General features: G+C 37.1%; 1 protein-coding gene across 2 annotated transcripts; it reads right to left on the reverse strand.

Moving 5' to 3' along the window:
* Positions 1-17,100: 17,100 nt before the first annotated feature.
* LOC143880182 (receptor kinase-like protein Xa21) lies at positions 17,101-23,154 on the reverse strand. Of its 2 annotated transcripts, XM_077382972.1 has the most exons (3): positions 22,700-23,154; positions 17,782-17,833; positions 17,101-17,687 (listed from the first exon to the last, which is right to left on the reverse strand). In XM_077382972.1, exons 1-3 carry the CDS (start codon positions 23,127-23,129, stop codon positions 17,660-17,662), a joined length of 510 nt encoding a protein of 169 aa, XP_077239087.1. In that variant the 5' UTR covers positions 23,130-23,154; the 3' UTR covers positions 17,101-17,659. The 2 variants fall into 2 exon arrangements, with proteins under 2 accessions (XP_077239087.1, XP_077239086.1); XM_077382971.1 differs by lacking the exons at positions 17,101-17,687; positions 17,782-17,833 and adding an exon at positions 20,226-20,963.
* Between the last annotated feature and the right edge of the window lie 901 nt (positions 23,155-24,055).

Here is a 24,055-nt window from a genome sequence, read left to right on the forward strand (position 1 = left end):
AAGCACATTTTATAAGCCAAAACCACTAGGGAACCACATTTTCTATGGCGGAACCATTACGGAACCACATTTTATACCTCGAAACCATTAGGGAACCACATTTTTCAACCCGGAACCAGTAGGGATGCCCATTTTATAAGCCGAAACCACTACGGAACCACATTTTCTAAGTGGGAACCATCACGGAACCACATTTTTCACCCCGAAACCATTAGGGAACCACATTTTTCACAACGAAAGCAGTAGGTAAGCACATTTTATAAGCCGAAACTACTAGGGAACCACATTTTCTATGGCAGAACCATTACGGACCACATTATAGACCTCGAAACCATTAGGGAACCACATTTTTCAACCCGGAACCAGTAGGGATGCCCATTTTATAAGCCGAAACCACTACGGAACCACATTTTCTAAGTCGGAACCATCACGGAACCACATTTTTCAACCCGAAACCATTAGGGAACCACATTTTTCACAACGGAAGCAGTAGGTAAGCACATTTTATAAGCCAAAACCACTAGGGAACCACATTTTCTATGGCGGAACCATTACGGAACCACATTTTATACCTCGAAACCATTAGGGAACCACATTTTTCAACCCGGAACCAGTAGGGATGCCCATTTTATAAGCCGAAACCACTACGGAACCACATTTTCTAAGTCGGAACCATCACGGAACCACATTTTTCACCCCGAAACCATTAGGGAACCACATTTTTCACAACGGAAGCAGTAGGTAAGCACATTTTATAAGCCGAAACCACTAGGGAACCACATTTTCTATGCCGGAACCATTACGGAACCACATTTTATACCTCGAAACCATTAGGGAACCACATTTTTCAACCCGGAACCAGTAGGGATGCCCATTTTATAAGCCGAAACCACTACGGAACCACATTTTCTAAGTCGGAACCATCACGGAACCACATTTTTCTCCCCGAAACCATTAGGGAACCACATTTTTCACAACGGAAGCAGTAGGTAAGCACATTTTATAAGCCAAAACCACTAGGGAACCACATTTTCTATGGCGGAACATTACGGAACCACATTTTATACCTCGAAACCATTAGGGAACCACATTTTTCAACCCGAAACCAATACGGATCCAGTAGGGATGCCCATTTTATAAGCCGAAACCACTACAGAACCATATTTTCTAAGTCGGAACCATCACGGAACCACATTTTTCACCCCGAAACCATTAGGGAACCACATTTTTCACAACGGAAGCAGTAGGTAAGCACATTTTATAAGCCGAAACCACTAGGGAACCACATTTTCTATGGCGGAACCATTACGGAACCACATTTTATACCTCGAAACCATTAGGGAACTACATTTTTCAACCCGGAACCAGTAGGGATGCCCATTTTATAAGCCGAAACCACTACGGAACCACATTTTCTAAGTCAGAACCATCACGGAACCACATTTTTCACCCCGAAACCATTAGGGAACCACATTTTTCACAACGGAAGCAGTAGGTAAGCACATTTTATAAGCCAAAACCACTAGGGAACCACATTTTCTATGGCGGAACCATTACGGAACCACATTTTATACCTCAAAACCATTAGGGAACCACATTTTTCAACACGGAACCAGTAGGGATGCCCATTTTATAAGCCGAAACCACTACGGAACCACATTTTCTAAGTCGGAACCATCACGGAACCACATTTTTCACCCCGAAACCATTAGGGAACCACATTTTTCACAACAGAACCAGTAGGTAAGCACATTTTATAAGCCGAAACCACTAGGGAACCACATTTTCTATGGCGGAACCATTACGGAACCACATTTTATACCTCGAAACCATTAGTGAACCACATTTTTCAACCCGGAACCAGTAGGGATGCCCATTTTATAAGCCGAAACCACTACGGAACCACATTTTCTAAGTCGGAACCATCACGGAACCACATTTTTCACCCCGAAACCATTAGGGAACCACATTTTTCACAACAGAAGCAGTAGGTAAGCACATTTTATAAGCCAAAACCACTAGGGAACCACATTTTCTATGGCGGAACTATTACGGAACCACATTTTATACCTCGAAACCATTAGGGAACCACATTTTTCAACCCGGAACCAGTAGGGATGCCCATTTTATAAGCCGAAACCACTACGAAACCACATTTTCTAAGTCGGAGCCATCACAGAACCACATTTTTCACCCCGAAACCATTAGGGAACCACATTTTTCACAACGGAACCAGTAAGTAAGCACATTTTATAAGCCGAAACCACTAGGGGACCACATTTTCTATGGCGGAACCATTACGGAACCACATTTTATACCTCGAAACCATTAGGGAACCACATTTTTCAACCCGGAACCAGTAGGGATGCCCATTTTATAAGCCGAAACCACTACGGAACCACATTTTCTAAGTCAGAACCATCACGGAACCACATTTTTCACCCCGAAACCATTGGGGAACCACATTTTTCACAACGGAAGCAGTAGGTAAGCACATTTTATAAGCCAAAACCACTAGGGAACCACATTTTCTATGGCGGAACTATTACGGAACCACATTTTATACCTCGAAACCATTAGGGAACCACATTTTTCAACCCGGAACCAGTAGGGATGCCCATTTTATAAGCCGAAACCACTACGGAACCACATTTTCCAAGTCGGAACCATCACGGAACCACATTTTTCACCCCGAAACCATTAGGGAACCACATTTTTCACAACGGAAGCAGTAGGTAAGCACATTTTATAAGCCGAAACCACTAGGGAACCACATTTTCTATGGCGGAACCATTACGGAACCACATTTTATACCTCGAACCTATTAGGGAACACATTTTTCAGCCCGGAACCAGTAGGAAACCACATTTTATAAGCCCAAACCACTACGGCACATTTTCTAGGGCGGAACCATTACGGAACCACATTTTTCACCCCGAAATCATTACGGAACCACATTTTTCACAACGGAACCAGTAGGGAACCACATTTTATAAGCCGAAACCACTACGGAACCACATTTTCTATGGCAGAACCATTACGGAACCACATTTTATATGGCGGAACCATTACGGAACCAAGGCCTAAGTAATAGTTCCAATAAGTTTTAAACACAAATGATAGGTCTATGATGACTTTTAAAACCACTAAAATATTGTAATAATATATCAAACACTAGTTCGACTATTGGAACTACAATTTTTAGTCTTGGAACCACTATGTAACCTCTCGATACCACTAAATTGTGGTTCCAAGGCCTACGTAATGGTTCCAATATGTTCCAAACACTAATGATACAGTCATGATCCCTTTCACAACTAATAAAGTACTCATACAATATACCAACCACTTGGGAACCATAATTTACAGTAATGAAACCACTATTTAACGTCCGGGGAACCACTAAATTGTGGTTCCGAAGCCTAACTATTGGTTCCAAGAGTCCAAGTATACAAACGAATCCAATCAGGCTTCTCTCTACACACACACAGATAACAAAAGAGTTATAGAGAGAGAGAGAGAGTTACAGAGAGAGAGAGAGAGAGAGAGAGAGAGAGATAAACATGGTAACATCCAAACAAATAAGCTGGTAGACCATGAGAACATGAAAAAACCTCACAAATAACATGAAAAAAATGAAAACCCAAGAAATCATGAAAACATGAAAACATGAAAACAAAAGAATATGTAAACCCTTTTCAACTAGAGGAGAATGGCCATACTTGGAGTTTGATTATCGACTAAGAAGAAATAATGGTGTTTTCTTCCCAAACGACTGTCTGTTATTCACGTTGGATGAGCTACCAAGGTATCCAACAATGGTGGTATTTCACGTTGGAACTTCATTTGGGAAGAAGAAAGAAAAAGAGAAGGTGGTAGGTGAAATAGCATAGGAAAAATGGTGTTTTCTTCCCAAACGACTGTCTGTTATTCACGTTGGATGACCTACCAAGGTATCCAACAATGGTGGTATTTCACGTTGGAACTCCATTTGGGAAGAAGAAAGAAAAAGAGAAGGTGGTAGGTGAAATAGCATAGGGAAACGAGCTTCTCAAGAGGGTGGGAAAAACCAAGGGGTATATATGTCCTAAAGACCTAATTTCGTACCTTGACAGTCCCTTTCCTATAATTTTGAAAACTCTACCCTTACTTCACAATATTATGAAATCTTTGCATTTTCGTAACAAATTTTCCTAGTTTTAGCGCAACCATTTACGAAATAGATAATTTTTTTCATCGCTACGTGCATCACACGGGTCTGCCACGTTTTAAGCTGTGGTGGTGCCACGTGTCAGCCCCTCCTCTATCCCGTAATTTTAAAAATGCTATTATATATTTATTTCCTTTTTCTCATAACAACGCTTTTAATTCCCTCCCACGCTCAAGTAGGAATAAAAACGCTACTGTATTTATTTCCTTTTTCTCATAACAAAGCCCTTAATTCCCTTCCAAGCTCAAATAGGAATAAACCTCTACCATCCATAAATGCCGATTGTCTAATCGAATTTCCATAATAATGAATAAAAACTCCAAACGGATACAACCCTTTGATTTCCAAACGGTCATCCTCTCCTGCTATTCCCAAAATGCCAACCACTGCTATTTCTAGACAGTTCCTCTATTGCTATTCTAAACCCTTTGTTATTCCCTCGCCTGCTACATAAATAATCACAAAGCTAGAAGAACCTCCTCCACTGGCCGAAGAAAACCCTAAGCAACAATCATATATTGTAGTTGAACAGAACCCAGGAATGATCAGAGAGGCATGCCTCCGATTCATGGTCCTGTGTACTTTTTTCCTCAAGGAAGCGGCTGCTTTCAGTATTTGCAATGGAAATCCGACCTCTTTTGCAATTGAACCCACCATACAACCTTCTTTTCTTCCTCTCCAAGGCCACCATACTTCTCTCTATAACTCTCTTTTTTCCCTTTTATTTTTCTAGGGATTTATCTTCTTTTCCATTTCTTTTCTGATCTATTCTTTTCTTATTTGGAAGTGATTACTCTGTCACCGTAAATAGATCCACGTGTGATATATGCAACATAAGGGTTCTCTTTGAATGAAAGCCGACTCTCCCTGTAATGTTGTTTTTTGCAGTTCATGTTCCAATCTGCTCCTTCTATTCCTTTGATTATGCTATTTTTAGTTGTTTTTTATGTATCCTTTTCTCCTCAAATTTGGCGAATTGGGCTGTGTTTAATCTTTGCATGTGTTAAAATTGTTGATATCTTATCTCTTATTTTGAAGAAACAGGTGGAAAAGGGAGACGCGGTATAAATTAATTTTTTTTTCTGGACTTTTATGTTTCATTTATCATCTCTTTGTGAATTTACCCTTTGTAGTGTCAAACTTCTTTCACCTGTAAAAGGGGGCCGGGCACTACTAATGGGCAGACATTTTTTGAATTTCATTCTAATTTTACATTTTCAAGATGTTTCTATTTTCTTTTATGCTTTGCATGTTAATTTCTCTACTCATCTATTCATTTTCTTCAGCAGCAACAGCCTTTTCAAAGCAGGTCTTAGAAGATCCTCCTTCCTTTTTGCGATTCATCTTTTCCTGCATCAACTAATACAAAACATTGGATAGAAGGAATACAATCAAGAATATTGATGGAAGGTAAACTTTCTCTATAACCACTTCTCTACTAATAAGTTACATGTTTACCTCTCCAGTAAAAAAATGTTTTATATTTTATAAAGCTTTCTTTTTTGGGCTGCTCTGTGCATCGCACGGGTCTGCAACTAGTTAGAATGAATACTAGAGTCGCCGTCTCATAAAGAGGCGTAGAAGACTAGTATCGATCTGATAACAGATAACCCTGTTACCAGTCTCTATACATTCATCTAATCCTAACTCAACTCATCTAAGTAAATGGTAAACATATGCATGCACATCTACAGCTAAAGAGACAAACCTGCACAGTGAGCAAACGTTAGTAGATGATAGCAAAAATAATAATCAACAAAAGTAAAGAGCTGTATCTAAGAATATGAGCGCTACAGCTAAGCAATATAATCAAAAGCAATAAACTGATAAGCAGTAAAGAGCTACAGCTAAGCATGTGAGTAAAAGAATAATCTCAGTCCGAAAGAAAACACAGTCATGGATCTATGCAAAAAATAGTGATAATCATCAAATCCTACATCACTAGCAACAAACCCTAAGACTCTAATGTGAAGTTTGACTCGGACCAGGATGGCCATCCCGGTTGTTCTACGTATCTCGGCCTCGAGAAGAACCAGAGTCAACGTAGTTCGGTGGCCTATTCTAAGCTACGATGCCTAAATGTGCCTAGACCATACTAGACTCAACACGACACAACACGCCACAACTCATGTTTAAGTTGTTTAAGTATTTTAGACACACCTTTATGGTCCTAAACTAATGCAAATTAACCTAGTCCAATGCAGGTGGGCCCTACATCCTATGTATAACTAGGCTATATGTCATAAGGAAAACAATGGGCTAACTAAGTGCATCCTAATCTAACCATCGGTTCAACTAAGTGTCTAACCGACTACAACTCGAGGCCTCCTAACTCTAGGGACACTCACACGATAAGACACACAAAGCATCAACATAACCAGGACAGACTCCTAACTCTAAGACACCACAAATATCTAGGACAGACTCCTAACTTTAGAGAAAGATTTTTTTGAAAAAATTTTGAAGAATTTTTCATTTTTTAGGGTTTTGAATTTATTAATGATTTTTAAGGATTTTTTGAAGGTTTGAAATGTTTATTTTTGAAGGTTTAACTGGACTTGGGATAAGGATCCCAAGCTGCCTACGTACCCCGTGAGAGGGGATCAAGCCAACGTAGTTTGGAACAGATTTTCCTAACTACTCCTAAAAACTCATAACTTTTCAGATGTTTTTCAAGTGTTTTTTTATTTTTGACTCAAGAGGACATATTCCTATCATCATAAGGGTTAGACAGACTTCTAATATCCCTCAAAGGTTGGATATAATCTTATGCTTTGCGGGGGTTTGGACAGAATCATGACTCTGCAAGGGTTGGACAGAATCCTATGCTTTGCAAGGATTGGACAAAATCACATGACTTATGAAAGGTTGAACAGAATCCTAGCTCCCTATGATGGTAGGACAGACTCCTGAAAGATAGACTCTCTAACTAAGGACAGACTCTCTGACCAAGGACAGACTCCTATGCTAGTGGACTGACTCCTAGACTAAAGGACTGACTCCTAATGTATAGGCCGACTGTTAACCTATAAGCTCTAAGGGGAGTGCTAACTAGTCTAAAGCAAATCTCCTAGAAGAAGAGGAGAGAAAGAAAGGTGCTAGTGAGATTGGGCAAGTCTCCTAGACACAGAGATGGGTCCAAGTATCCTTATCATTGCCCTTGCAATGATAAGTAGGGTCATGGAAACAAACAGACCAAGTCGGTCTTTATCTGAGAGGAGTGTTCTACTTGAGACTTAGATAGTCACCTATGGGTGACTTACTAATGAGACAAAGCCTGTCTCTAAAGGGTGTGACTTTTACCATATGAGACATAGCTTGTCTGCTAAAGGGCTCTAGATGACTCTTTCATTGCCCATGCAATGAAGGAGCTAAAAAAATCTAATGGCTCAAGATATACCTATCTAAAAGACTGAGCAAGTCTTACAACTAAAGAGAGGAGTGCTACTTGGACTAAACAAGTCCTCTAAGGATGGGCTTGGGCTAACGCCTTCATCGTCATTGCAATAAAAGGGCTAATGAATAATAGGAAAAACACATAAAAGACTAAATTAGTCTCTATACAAGGGAAAAGAGAAGAGAGAATAGGGGTTGCTATATGGACTAAACAAGTCCCCTAAAAGATGGGCTTGGGATGACTCCTTCATTACCATTGCAATGAAAAGGGCTACTAATGTCTAAGAGGTGTTTAAAGGCTAAGAAGACTATATAAAGAAGAAGGAAGAAAGAGGGTATTATCATGACCAAGTAAATCCTTCTAAAGGATGGGCTTGGGCTAACGCCTTCATCACCCTTGCAATGAGAAGGGGTTCAAAGGGTATCTAAAAGACTATAAGTTCTCTACCTAAAGAAGAAGAAAATAGAGAAAAGAGGGTACTACCATATCCAGGTAAGTCCCTCTAAGGATGGGCTCTAGATATCTCTTTCATTGCCCACGCAATGGATAAGGGACCTAAAGTTCAAAGGTACCTAAAAGGCTAGGAAATCCTTACTTAAGGAAGGGAAAGGAAGAGAGAGGGTACCACCATGATCAAGTAAGTCCCTCTAAAGGATGAACTTGGGCTAACGCCTTCATCGCCCTCTAGGCTAAGCATGAATCAAGCATCAAAAGCATGCATTTTGCATTCTACATGGAAGCTAACAATTTGTATTTACAATTACACTATTCAAATGGCAAAACCAGTAAAAGTAATATACCTCAAAGTTGTAGGCGGCACATCAGGGAACATTTGATTAGTTATGCATGTCAGCCGGTTCTCGCCAGAAGTGGCCGGAAAACGGCCATCTTTAGGATGATTTCAAAATTCGTTTATGCAGTTTTGCTTTTTCAAAAGTTCTTATTTGGTTTTGTAAAACAGGGGATCAAAAATACATTTTTAAGAAAAATGTTCAACTACAAAGTTTTAGTAAATCAATCAAATAAACTTTTATCTGTTGATAATTTCGGCTGGATCTTGGTAAATCAATCAAATAAACTTTTATCTGTTGATAATTTCGGCTGGATCTTGCCGGAAGTGGCAAAACAACGGCCATTTCCAATCAAGTCCAAATCGAAAAATGTAGTGTTTTTGGCTGACATCTTAAAATTATCATAACTTTTTCATTTTTCATCGTTAAGAGGCCCCGAAGATGTCAAATCGAAGATTTCAAAAAAATCTACAACTTCCTTGTGTATCACTTTCGCTAGATCTAACCGAATTTTAGTAAAAAAATGAAAATAAAATCTGAACAACATGTAATTCAAAACAATTTCATGACATTTCACATCAAAATTTCATTCAAACACAAGATCCATGTGAAGTCGACACAAATATATGATAATACATGCTGATTAGGCTTAGATCTAACCATGTTAGTGTCATTTTTGAAGATCTTTAAGAAATTTTCACAAAAACACACATAGATTCACCATTTTGCACCGAATTTTGAGCTGAAATATTAAAACGGCCATAACTTCTTCGTTTCTTGGCCAATTTTGGGTCATTATACGCCAAATCGAAGATCTCAACAAGTACTACAGCTTCTTGTGAGAAATTTTCACTAATTCCAACTGAAAATTGATGAAAATGGCAAAAACGAGGCTGGAGTGCACCTAGTTTTGCCATTTTCACATCGAAATTCATCTAAAACTCAAAATTTGAGGTAAATTACTTTAGATCTTCATATGAGGCATGTTTTTAAACATATTTTGGTAGATTTTAGCCCTAGGTTGCTAGATCTAACCATTTTTAAGCATTTTTCACTTAGATTTTTCATTTTAGGCTAGATTTTCAAAGAAAACTCAAAATCTACTAACCTTATGCTCTTCTCTTGGATCTCTCCTTCGAAGCTTATTTCTCTCTCTAGATCTCCTTCTTTCTCCCTCTAGATCTCCTTTCTTTCTCTGGATCTCCTTCTTTCTCTCTCTAGATCTCCTTTTTTCTCTCTCTAGATCTCCTTTTTTCTTTCTCTAGATCTCCTTCTTTCTCTAGAATTTTCTCTCTCTAGAATCTTCTCTCTCTCTCTGTCTAGAGAGCTCTCTCTCTCTAGAAAGCTCTCTCTCCCTCTCTCTAAAATTAGATTAAAAGCCCTAATTTTTTTTCAAATGAGAGCCCAAATGCTCTATCTATAGTGTTTTCCCTTAATTTTTGTCCCCCCATTAGTTTATAAGACAACCCCTTTTCAAAAATTTTGCTTTGGTTTTGGTGGCAAAAGGGTGGTCATTTAGAAAAAGTTTAATGAAGAATTAACTAAAAGAAACTTCTCACCCCTTAAGTTACCTTGGACAACCCCCATATTCATGTATATGTTGTATTTTAACCAAATGATGGGTATTTTCAATTAAAACTCTTCATGGACGACATTACAGGGATAATGCACCCCCATTTCTGCTCTAGTGTAAAAACTGGCTGGCTTACAGGATATTTCACTCCCTTTGTGCACTACAATTCTAATTCGGCTCGTCTTATTAGGCAAATCTCATCCGATTTCGACAAAATTTTGCAAGGACCTAGCTATGACCCTAATTCCTTGATTGGAAGGATTTTCTATTCACACAAAGAGGTTTAGGGCACAGTCAAAATGGGGTGTCTACAGAGGCTAGGGCGTGCTAGTATGGAACTCATTTCTAACCTATCATCTAAAGAAGTAGTAAAAGTCTTACTCATGATTAAGGTTCAATAAAGATCACACATGTAGAGCATGTCAATTAGGTAAACAAATCAAAAGTTCATTTAGACCCATAAATATGATCTCTGCCTCCTACCCTCTTAGCTACTTCATATGGACCTTTTTGGATCAATGACGACTAGTAGCTTAGGTAGAAAGAGGTATGTAATAGTAGATGATTATACTAGATGGACATGGGTCATGTTTTTAGCACATAATAATGAAACATTTTAAATGTTCCTTAAACTGTGTAATAGAATTCAAACTGAGAAAGGAACTACTATATCACAATAAGAAGTGACCATGGGACTGAATTTAAGAACATTCATTTTGAAAAATAGTGCACTCAAAATGGCATAAATCGGAACTTCTCGGTACCAAGAATACCACAGCAAAATAGGGTAGTTGAAAGGAAAAACAGAACAATTCAAGAAATGGATAGAACTATTCTAAATGAAACCGATGTCCTTAGATAATTTTGGGTAGAGGCACTGAATACTACATGTTATATCATTAATAGAGGGGAATTCAAGTGGACTAAAAGCCCAAGTGCTAAAGAGAGCTTAAAAATGAAAAAAAAACAAATTGACACTTGCTAAGTTGACCAATGAATTTACAAAAGAAAGAAAATAAGCGGTAGTTATCTTGATTGAAATCGTATGCTGTTATATGAGTCCCGAAAGATCTCGCAGCTGACCACAATCAGGTTAACTAAATCAAACGGAAAAGACAGTACAAAATGGAAAAGAAACTCTGGATTTATGATTCCCTCCATTTGTCCAACACCGTAGAGCGCCAGGGCTCTCGTCTCTGTCTCGTTTGTCTATGGTAGGACAGGAGACAGAGTGGTGGGATAAGGAGAGGGAACGTAACCCTATTTACAAAGAGGAGAGGGGCTTACATTACAAGATTTAGGGCAAAAGAGCCCCAAACCCCGTAACTACCGTGCACCTAGTTTTTTAATATAAATGCAGAAAGTCGAGAAATAAATGTAAATTTACCGGAGGAGCGAGAGAGCTTATCTAAAAATTGGTGGCGTAACGGCACTGATTAGACGAGAGAACTTCAGATTCCCCAAGATTTCGGCAAAACAAAGGCGCTTCTTGGATGAGGGAGCTTCGAGATTGCAGTGATTTTGGAAGAACAACGTCGTTATTTAGATAATAGGGCCTCGCGTTCTCCGAAATTCAGCAGCACAACGGTGCTATTTGGACAAAGGGGCTTCGGGTTTGCCAAGATTTCGGTAGAACAACGGCGCTATTTAGACAATAGGACATCGCGTTCTTCGAAATTCAGCAGCACAACGGTGCTATTTGGGCGAAGGGGCTTCGGGTTTGTAGAGATTTTGGTAGAACAACAATGATATTTAAACAATAGGGCCTCGCGTTCTCCGAAATCCAGTAGCACAATGACGCTATTTGGGCTAAGGGGCTTTGGGTTTGCCGAGATTTCGGTAGAACAACGGTGTTATTTAGACAGTAGGGCCTCGCATTCTTAGAAATTCAGCAGCACAACGGCACTATTTGGACGAAGGGACTTCGGGTTTGCTGAGATTTTGGCAGAACAACGACGCTATTATGAAAAAAATAGCTCGTAGTTCTGTGAAATTCGACAGAATAACAACGCTATTTGAAGGATGTCGCTCCGAGTCTTCAAAAATTTGGCAGAGTGCCGACGCCCAGTGTGAGCAACCTAAGAATTTCCCTCTTCTAATGCAAACAAACTGGGGTTTTCTGATATTTAGAAAGGTTTTTGAACTGAAAAACCAGAGGGGGAGTAACTAGAATTTTTAAAAACTAAAACCAGAGAATAGTTAAAACTAAAATCTGATTTTTCATCTCTTTTGACTGGTTTTCGGGGAGTTTTAGCGGACCGTAACTCCTCCGTTTGGACTCCAAATCGCATGCGGTCAGATCCGTTGCATTCCTCATTCCGAAGGGATTCCAATGAAACTAATGTCGATGGTTTTCGGAACACGAAGTATTTTTGGGTAAAAACGAATGTTTTTGACTCAAAGATAACTTCTCAGTTGAAAGGCCGTGTGAAAACAAACATTTTGGCCGTGCCGTGAAAGACGGGATACCGTGTAAAGATGGACTTTTGTTTCACCTCCGAGGTAAAGTTCTTTTTTAAAAAAATCTTCCTAGTTTCGTAACCTAGAGAGAGATTGAAAGACAACAGGTGTTCTGGGACTCGTCATGAGACTATTCCTCGCAACAACCTATCATTTGTTCCACCTTGACTAAATTGGGTGTCTACACTTGCCTCCAAATATTTTTGAGAAAATTTCAACTTGCAAAAATGCCAAAGTGATTTGTATTTCTCCTAAAAACCTTTATAATAACAATGCATGTCTCTTTGCATTAGCTGCTATGATGCCTCAAATGCACAAAGTTAGATTTCTTATGATGAATTGTATGATGTGTCGAAAAACCTTTTAATGAAAAATAAGAACCTCAAAAATTCAATTTCTAAACCAAATGAAGTAAAAATTTTGAAAAAAGAGAATGAGTTAATCTAGTCCGGAAACAATGATTTGATTCAAGTTAATGAAAACTTGACAAAGGAAAGTATAAACTTGATTAAAAAATGTAAAGTTTTGGAAAAAGAAAATTAAAAAATCGAAAATTGATTCATCTCATAAAATAAAATGTTTGAAAGAAAAAATTGTCGAGATGAAGACAAGATATGAAAAATTAGTCTTGAAAAACCAAAAGTTACAAGAAAATAATAATCTTTGCAAACTTAATTATTCTTGTAGTGATTATCACACTGGTCCTCCTACATGCTTAGTTAAATGTAATTATTGTCGTAGGTTAGGACATTATAAATTTAGTTGTAAATTTATATTTTTACATAATAACAAGTCCAATTTGCATAGAAAAGGAATTATTATGTAAAACAAAATCTCTTGGACCCAAGACCTTGTGGGATCCATATTCCCCAACTTGATCTTGTTTTTTGTTCTTCAAAATAGTTTTAGGGACTTGTGCCTGAGTGGATATATATCTTTTGGAAATAAGATTGGAATGAATTTTTAAAATCATTTCAATAGTTTTGATTTTAGCCTAAGATTCAACCTTAATGTGATATCCTATGACCTTCACAAAGATATTTTAAAAACCCCCCTAAATTGCATTTTTGAATTAAAAGGGGGAGTTTTAGTTTTGAATAATTCCTTGACTAAGGGAGAGTTTCAATTTGCATATCTTAAACCCCATAAATTTTGAAATTTTCTTTATCCTCTTCTTTTTGTTGATTATGAAGGGGGTGAGAATTTGGTAGTCATGTTTTTAAAACAAGGTTTTTAAATAACATGCTTTGATTGCTTTAGAACATATATTTAAGGGGAGCTTATTGGCAAATCTTCTAATCTTGTTTTGATGATTCCAAAAACAAGTTGATTCACTATACTAATGAATTTTGTGTTCAAGTTGAAGATCAAAATTAATCTAAAGTCAAGGAACATGAACCAAGGCTTGAAGCAATCATGAGGATCAGGGAAGCCAAAGGGAAGAATAGATCCATGAAGAAGAGGATGACTTGAAGATTGAAGATCAAATGGAAGATTCAAAGTCAAGTCATTTACGGTTAGATTGTATAAATAAAATCCCTTAAAAAATCCTATTATGAGGCATTCAAGGTCACGCAGTAGGATCCAAACAAGTTGACATAATAAGGTAAATCAAGTGGACAAAAGCCCAAGTGCCGAAGAGGGCTTAAAATGAAAAAGAACCAAATTGGCCTTTATCTTATAGACAATGGTTCTAATAGATTTTCAAATAATTTTAAAATTGTTTTTAATAGATAGTAGACTCCCTTAGCTTTCGAGAGAGCACAAGATCATCAAAATCGGAAATGAAATGAGAGATATATTTTTGGAGTTCACAGTGCAAACCAGTTTAACCGGGCAGAACTGTCCACGTACGTCCGTGGGAGTTGACCAACATCTGTCAGGAAATCTGTTCCAAAATAAAGAAAAAACCCTAACGGCTAGTAAAACTAGCCGTTAGGGAGCCGTTGGGTTGTCCCAAACGACTAGTTTTGCACTGTTTGCCTATACAAAGGGTATTCTAGAGGGTTTTATTAGCACGGGTTTACATATTATTATGTGATTTATGTTGAATAAAACTTAGTACAATTGGTTCTTTTCAGGTATATTTGCAAATTTACATATTTCCATTTAGTTTTCTATGAAAATATTCGTGTATTTACAAATATAAATATGGTATTTCCCCATACCCTTCATGTGGCGGACTAATGGTTAGCTGTTATAAATTTTCATTGTGTTTTTTATTCCGTTTACCCTTTTTGCTAATGTTTGCTTCTTCTTTCCTCTTACATTGTTATGAGATATGGGCTGATTTAAAATATAGACCTGGGGTTCTTCTCAAAAAATTTTGTGACAGATGAAGGGTTTTTTGTTGCTTTGGAAGCTTTGTTTTTTTAATTCGGTCATCCTATCATGGTATGTTGACTGTCTTTGTATTATTGCATTGAGAACTCCAGTATGTGGACTGTCCATTGTGTGGATCAACAGTGGAATTTCCACTGAATGGGTGTAATTTTCTTTGATTTTGTTAACCATTAATCCTCTCCTTTGATGTTTGCTACTCCTTTGGGGTGATTGGCTTATGATTTTGACTGAGTTGTCTACATTTGATGATACTCTTGGGTAAATTATGCCTTATTTTTCATAGTATCTTTTCATAGTATTGCCCGTGCATCGCACAGGTCCCACTAGTTATCAATATATAGAAGCTTGGTATATACTTGAAATCATGTTTGCCCTGTTTGGTTGCACAAACGCTCTGCACTCATTGGAATTTCAAATACCAATTAATGCCGATTCCATGTTTGGTTGCCAATATTGTATTCAAACTCCACTGACTCCTAGACATAATTGGAACATCATTGCTTTTTTTCTTCTTACGTGGTGCCCTTGTGGTGCTAATGTTCTCTCTTCTCATCTTCCAACCAAAAATTTCATCAAACTGCAAAGTCCAAAGCCTTGAGCTGGGGACATTTGTTTGCCCTTTAACTGAGAATAGTAAATAGTAGAAGGTTGAACAAGAAACTTCAAAGAAAACAAAAAAGGTTAGAAAGATATTGCTCAAGATGATAAGTTACATGTAGCTTTGTAGTGAGTTTCCTCGAGAAATGCTAAAAAGACAGTGGCTGTTAAATTCTTTCCAAATCACCACTTTCAGACCCTACACGTGCCATGAGGAAATGATCAAATTCAGTGATTCAACCGGCGGCCACAACTCTAGCTTACTGCTGTTGACTCCACCATGAGCTGATGATAACTATGAACCATCAAACCTGGTATAGAGTTCTTCCAAGAAAATCTAAACTGTTGATTTTTGCTAGCAATCAAAAAAGAAAAGGCGAAGTCCGATAAATTTGCTGATAAAATGACAAAATTAGAGCAAAATAAACAAAATTCCTCTTTGCATGAGGAAAGAAATAAACAAATTATAAGTATCAAAAGATTTTTGTTACATACCTACAATCATATACTGATCCAATGGGTCAAAGATCTCAACGGGAAAGATATCCATGATCTTGTAAGACGGTGTTTTAGGTACATCACCATGAACTGGCTTTCAGTTCATTACCATTCTCAACAACCTTTGAGACTCAGTTCCCAGCTACCAGTTGAAACAATCAAGTCACCTATTGTCCAGGTCCCATGTTCAATGACCAAAAAATATAGAAGAGGCAAGGAGGAATCTAATAATCGAGCATGACTACAAAGATTGAGAGATAAGGGGGCATCTAATAATCGAGCTTGACTGCAGAGATCGAGACATGGAGCTTGGGGAGAAGATGGGTGTTATGGAGTTCCTATGCAGGTTGTTTTATGGAGGCGGAATTTTTTTGGAGGGGAAGATAGTGAAGCTTTTGAGTCCAAGATACTTTTTTGGAGGAAAGATGGAGCTTTTGAGCTTAAATGCCAAATGAAATTGAGGATCAAGATATAAAAAAGGGATATGGGAAATGGAGGTTAAAAATCAAGGAATTTTGAGTTGCAAGAGGTAGGTCTCTCAAAATGAAATAAGGAATTTTTAAAGTGTCTTTTTTAATGACAAAGAACGGTCTTATTGGAGATGAAGGGTGCCATCAATCAAATAGGTGTTAAACACCATGAACGCTAAAAAAAATATGGAGTGATGAGTTTTGCATATGGAAATGTTTTAAATTGAAAAGATTTAATCACCACAAATGATAAAAAAAATATGGAGTGATGAGTTTTGAATATAGGAATGTTCTAAATTGAAAAGATATAAGAATATAACGGCTTCTGAAATGTTACGAAAGCAAGTCTTTATTTTGAATTCTCAAACGTTTTATGTCAGAAAACAGAATCTGAATTCTGCCAATGAGAAATCTTGCAAGCAAATACCAATGGAAACTAGGAAATGTATAATTTATGCTTTTGATACTATGCTGACGAGATTAGATGATCAAGGCAAGATTGTGAGGATATGAATGAAGGCATTTGGAGCCGAAAGGGGGAGGGTTTGGGGAAATTTATGCCGGGAAAGATTGGATTTTGTGAACGACTATATAATTATGTTTCTTCATAAGGATCTTCCTTTGGGTTTAGAAAAAAAGTTTAAAGTTCAGGTACAGATGATTTCCACAGATTCAAACTATGAAAATTTCAATATCAGATGAAGACTGTTGACTAGAAAAGACAAAAAATGTTCACACCAGAGGTGTGTGGTTCATCAAGCTGAGAAATACGCACGCATGCACTCACACGTATACATACAAATATATTGTGAATTAAGAAAGAGTTACCACACGGTTGAGTTACTAGAATTTTCCATTTGGTTATATGTACATATATCGTGAATTAGGAGACAGTAACCACATGGTTTGAGTCACTTTACATTTGGTAACCAGGAGTTCCATCTCATGGCTTCTGAGAATCCAATGATTGTGTTGTTGAAGAACTCGTACCAATCTGCCCTTTCAACTCCAAAACACTCCATTCTTTTTTAGGAATGGCGAAAGCTGGAGACTCCAAAACACTCTCCGAGCTGCTAGCCTAATATTGCAAATAATTACTGGCCTATCTCCTTAGCCCACATCTTAGTGGATAAACCAGTGACCAAACCCTACTTTGAATTGAGCTCAGGCCTTGACCTGAACAAATTGTTGTTAGTAGAAAGGGACTGTGCATTGAACCCAAGTCTTCTGAGCTCTGAAAACTCATTCGTAGAATGGGCCTATTCCTTCATTTTTAGGAACTCCTTAATGTTGCGAATGATACCCTTATGATATGGGTTTCTAAATCTCATTTCTGGTATAGGTTGCCCTGAAAAAGTAAATTGGAAGGACTCATGAATATCGTTAGAAACTCAATCGACATCTTAGGTTCAATAGTTCTTGTGCTGATATATGTATTTTACCTGGTTGAGGCTGAACAATGAGGTGGAACTCTGGATATTTCTTCCAGTTTATCTGAATAATCACATGGGTTATACTCATATAAATGTTGGGAGCAAGATAAAGAGAACCAAGCACAGATACAAAAATCAGTAAAATAATTGCTTTAAGAACTACCCACTCATCGGTTTTTATGTTGAAACAGACAATAAATATGCCATATCAAGAACGTAACCTAGCAAGCCATTATAAATTATTCTGTTAGATAATCTGATGAAGTATCATGGCTATCACTTGTTTGGCAATGTTTCATTCTCAAATAAACAAACGCAGGGGAAATTAAACAAAGTTAACATTATAAGCAGAAAAAATTAAACAAAGTGAACAGGATTCAAGAAGCATCTAAAAGAAATAACCTTGTTGTATAACTAAATCAACTTCCAACCCACATGATACCCAGAAAAGATTTAGGAGACTGATATCTTCACGACCATGTTTCGATAATGGGGCAAGTCACCTTGTAAAACACATTTTAACCAGCCGTCAAAGGCTATTACCATTCCCAAAATGCTCTCAGCAGGCAATCAGAGAACTGTAAACCAAAGTGAATCATCACAATATCAAATCATGGTTGTGCGGATTAAACTTCACTGCAAATATGTGATTGTTTTTTAATCTGGAATGTAACAAGGAACCCATGCTGACACCTTAAATTTTATGTATACTAAGGAAAGATAAGACGAGAACATGACACCTACCCTCAAAACCCAAAAATGCAAGAAAGGAATCAGTTGGACAGAATATTAGAAATTCCCAATACAACAAAACTTAAAAACCCCTTTGTAGGACTAGGAAGACCTTTCCATTCCTAAAAGACTTGATTATATTTCATATCACAGCCGAAATTAGCAAGAGAATCCACTACTTGATTGTCTTCTCTATATTGGTAGGTAAACCTCAGCTTGATCTTAATCTTCGTAACGAGATCCTTTAAATCCTGCTAATAATAACTTATATACCATGGCGACTCCTTCCTAGAGTTATCATCTCAATCATAGCCTTAGGCCATGTTCACCAACCATAAACCATAGAATATTAGCTTACCCAGTGGTGAGAGAGGATGTGAGACAGAGTCTTGAGAGGGACCGAGTAAGGGGAGGGTGAGAAAAGGATGAAAAACAAGAAAATAAAAACTCTGTTGAAAAATGCAATTTATTTTTTCCATGTTTTTTTACATTTCTCACCCTCCCGTCATCTCTCAACACTTGAGAAACTAATATTCCTGGGAGAAAAAAATTCATGTTTTGGCCTGGAAGTTAGTACCAACTTCATACAAATGAGAAAAAGAAAAGATAAGCCTACTCATATGACTCCTCCAATTTAAAAAGTTTGATAGCGGCGGTCATAATTGCCATACAATATATCCACCGATAAAGGATTTACCGACACTACATAAAGAGGCTGATTTTTTTATTGCCTATAATCTGATGTAGATGAAACTCAAATTAAGAATGTAGTTGAAAAACGTTGATCAAAGCACCATTTTGAGATTGAACACATGGTGTATTTCTAATTTCCACCATACTTACAGACCTACGTTGCCATTAAGAGCATTGAAGCTATCTCTACAAATCAATGGTCCCTATAATGTGGTAGAGAAGATCTGTTGACTACCAAAAAATTGAGAAGATCTGATTAATTTTTAATTGGTTGAAGATATATTTACTATTTTCAACCTTGAAATTGGTACAATAGGTCACCGTTCCATTGGATTTTCCAATTATGTTTGAGACTGGAGTGCTTTGGACCGATCTCTTAGGCTTCCTAGATAAACATACTGTGAAGAGGAATACATTTATATGGAGGGGAACTTCATTCCTCATCCTTTGAGTATTACATTTTTTTCTTCTTGGGTGAGAAGAAATTTAAAAGATATTTACGAAATAGATCTTATGTGCAATAATTTTTCTAGTTTAATCTTAGAATACCGTGAGAATTTTTGTTTTTTGTCATATTTGAATTTGTCTTTCAATTCCTAGAGGCTGAATTACAAAAAGAGAGGTTCTTTTGAAATGCAATTACTCCAACAAAAAAATTGAAATTGTAACTTCAATCATATGCTCTGTGTATGTGGGGGGATCCCCGAGCTATAATTACAATCATGTCCTTTCCATGAGTTTAGTGAAAGATAAAAGTCATTGCTCGCAGAGGAGTAATCTTTGCAGTTAGCACACCTGTATGCTTAATTTTACTTACTACCCTGTATTAGCTAAGTCAAGATGGAAAGCACCTTCTACGTCATTTGCTGAGGTGGATGAGTGTTGGCTATCTTGAAGGTCAAGGATGGATGACATGCAGGAGGCCTAACACAGAGGAAACTAAAGATATAACAATGGGTTCATGAACAGAGGAGCCTCGCAGCTAGAGGAATCAACACCAAGAATGAGCCTTTTTTTAGCCTGAAATATATCTAGGAACCTGGGCAACACCTTATATTTTATTAATAAGAATAAAAGATACAAGAGGAGGAAATAAATCCTTGCCTCTAACCAATCATAATACAAGAAAAGTAATAGTAAAATGAAACAATTATTACATATATAAGGACTACATAGATGATCGCATCTATCAGCTCCTCTGGAATTGTTCGGTAGGCTGTCTCAAGCCCAAAAGACCAGATTTATGCTGGTGTCACAAACATAATTTGCCAAGAATGAGATTGGCATGTTATTAGAAAAAACATTTTCATCAAGTTTCTTAGTAGTTGCTGAGGTAAGATCAACCTTCACCTAGTAGTAAGGCCCTATTTTGTCTCTGTCCGTGGATTCCACACCAAGATATCGCTCTCTGATCACATTCATTTCCTTTGCAACATCTCCCACCTCCATTCGTTTTCTTGGTGATCCTGCAGAACATACAATTCCAATCCTCACTAGTGACACCAAGCACTCTTGCAATCGACGTTTCTTATCTCTGTCATTCCCAATATTATTGGTAACTCTGACTTCTTCATCTTCTAAAAGAAGTAATGGATCTATAATATCCATCACTTGTTCAGGAAAAGCCATCTCAACAAATTTTCGAAGGGTTAGGCCATCCTTAAACATGTCACTCGTGGGGCTCTTTCCAGTGAATATCTCTAATAGAAGAATCCCATAACTATACACATCTCCGGCCATGGAGACATGGCTACCGGTTCCATATTCTGCAATTTTACACATATGCTATGCTTTTTTATGACAAAGGAAGCAATATGCTAATTAGGAAAAAAAAAAAAAACAAGAGATCTAATTATGAGAAACAAAATGGAAAAATTTTTCTCAAAGAAGTGAGAGACAATATAATGAAATCTTCACATTAGAACCCTTACTATCAAAGGACTTTAGTGTTAAAAGAAATACATGCCATAAGGCATCACAAATTATAGGCTAAACGGGAATAATGACTTATCTCAATGTAAGAAAAGGTGATATTTATTTCCAATCAATGAGTAGATGGCCGGCATGAAGAGTACAATTTCATACATGTTAAAATCAATTCAGGAAAAACATTTTAATCATAGCATTATAATAGAAAGAGGACTACTAGCAAAACGGAAATCCGTTTTGAAAAAAAAAGAGCAAGAGATCCTATATCATGAAACGTGTACATGCAAGAAAGCTAATAAGTTTCTTGTAGTGGAGCTCTCGAATCCCCACGAATGCTAAAAAATACTGTGAAAATGAACAAATCGTTGGTCATTTTCACTCTAGTTTTATTTTCCGAGTGGAATTTCACTTATAAATGTTTTCCTATTGAAATTTCAAACATTTAACTTATTATTGTCAAGAATTTCTTCTTGCACATTTTTTAACACATCTGATCCTGGTCTGCATTGAAAGAGTGGTTCAATGGTGGAGAGAGAGAGAGAGAGAGAGAGAGAGAGAGAGAGATGTGTAGTCAATCGTCATGAAAGTAAACAATGAGAAAGTGGATAACACCTCTCATATTTCTTATATTGATGGCCCACAATCCAAAAGGCCTATATCTTAGGGAAAATTATCATAAAGCTTAAAAGGCATTAATTTATGAATAGTTATAAAAATCACCAATCGATTATCTAAAAAATAATTTAAAGATTATTTTACCCATTTTACCTTCTACTTAATTAAGCAGCGTCGAAGACAAATATAGGAAGAAATAAAGATTGAACAACAGAAAGCATATGGCAATGTTCCTATTGTTTTTGTTGCAATGTCAACTCCCTTTTATATGTGAACCTTTGTGGAAAATGTGTCCATCATATCAATATATTGATCTGGCAAAGTTCTGTTTTTTTTTTTTTTTTTTTTTTTGAGAAACTTTGGTTAATGAATGTTCTGATTATTTGAACATTTTGTTTTTTATGTTTAGAATTTCCCAATTATTTTGATAAAACTTGTCTCTTTTTTTGAGTAATTATCTAGTAGGATTTTCCTTAATCCCAGCCATCGTTTTGATGCACAGGTACCACAAGAGTAACTCATTTTTCATGTGACTTGCTGGTGTTAGATGCATGTCTACATTTGACAGGTGGATGGAATACTTATATTTTAGATATTTGAAATTATGTTCACTTTGACGAAAAAAGGACAGCTAGTTATAAACTTACTATTTTGGTTGAGAGTTTCTGATTAAGGGCCTCTTTGGATACCACAAAAATTGCGCGTTATATGCAAATAAGATTGCTTAAAGTTATCTTATTTGTAAATGCGACATTAAGTTCACTTTGGAAGCAATAACAAAGGGAGATATAATACTCTTTATAATCATTTGCATACAAGATTATATGCAAATGGTTTTCAGTGGTATCAAAAGAGGCCCTTAGGCTTTCTCGTGCTACATAAGCAATTTTAAATTGCAAATATTCCATAAAGCTCACCAAATAATAAAAAAAATGAATAAAGGTAATGAAACTTTTACCTGGAGCAATGTACCCAATAGTTCCCTTCAACCGAATCTTGCTGCTTCGATCTTCAGAGTTGCCAATAATTCTTGGAAGGAACCTCACTAACCCAAAATCTCCTAAGTGGGCATTCATGTCTTCATCAAGAAGACTGTTACTTGGCTTTATATCACAATGAGTGATTGGTATATCGCAATGGTGGTGAAGATATTCCAGTGCTGAAGCTATGTCAATTGTAATGTTTAGCCTCTTAGAGAAGTTTAGACTTCTCAATTGATGGTTCCCATCTACTTTTTGGTGCAGCCACTTTTCTAGACTACCATTTGGCATGAACTCAAACAAGAGAGCTTTGAAATCATTACCTACAAAATCAATACTCGAGAAAGAAGTTATGATCTTAATAAGATTTCGATGGCGAATGTTTCTCAGTGATTCGCATTCATCCATGAAACTCTTTGAAGCTCCATGTAATTGAAGGTTGAGTACCTTCACAGCAACAACATTTTCATCTCGCCCAAGAATTCCCTTATACACTGATCCGTAACTTCCCACGCCTATCAAATTGGCCGAAGAGAAACCATATGTTGCTTTAAAGAGATCTAAGTAAGAAACCTATAAATATTGACCCTCCTTTGCAGAAGTGGAAGAGGGCTTTCTCCTTGACTTTCTTGTCCAGCAGAGAGCAGCAATGACACATAGTAAGCAAACCAAACATAAAATCGAACTTATGATTGGGATGATTACTCTTGACAAAAAAGATTTGCCTCGTTTCTCATTAGCCAAGATGGGGCATGCGGGCAACTTCAATTCTGCGATGCCACCACAAAGATTGTGGTTTCCGATGACTGAAATAGCACTTGCATTTTTAAAGATCCCTTGGTTTGGAACTTCACCCTCGAGGCTATTAAAAGACAAGTTCATATATTGAAAAAATTTAAACCCCTCAAGATACTTTGGAATATTTCCAGAGAAAATATTGGATGAAAGATCAAGCACTTCAATCGCAGTTAAAGCATTCAAAAAAGGATGAATGGTTCCTTGAAAGGCGTTACCCTCCAAAAAAAGCTGTATTAAGCTCTTACAATTCGCAAGAGTAGTTGGGATCTCGCCTGACAGTTTGTTCCAAGAAATATCCAATTCCCCTAGATTCTTCAAGCTACCCACTTCCAATGGGAGGGAGCCAGTAAAAAAATTTTGAGACAAGCTAAGGCCTATTGACAGAGAGGAAATGCTGATAACTTGTCTTGGTATGGTACCATGAAGATTATTTTGAGCAATTGACAGTGCTAGTATACTTTGACAGTTTCCGAGAGTTGAAGGTATGATTCCTTGTAGGTGATTTTCTTGTAGAAAAAGTTTGTTTAATCCAGTGA

The sequence above is a fragment of the Tasmannia lanceolata genome, unplaced genomic scaffold, assembly GCF_043159265.1.
Source record: "Tasmannia lanceolata isolate RefF3 unplaced genomic scaffold, GAP_Taslan_0.1 ptg000006l, whole genome shotgun sequence".
NCBI classification, from domain to species: domain Eukaryota; kingdom Viridiplantae; phylum Streptophyta; class Magnoliopsida; order Canellales; family Winteraceae; genus Tasmannia; species Tasmannia lanceolata.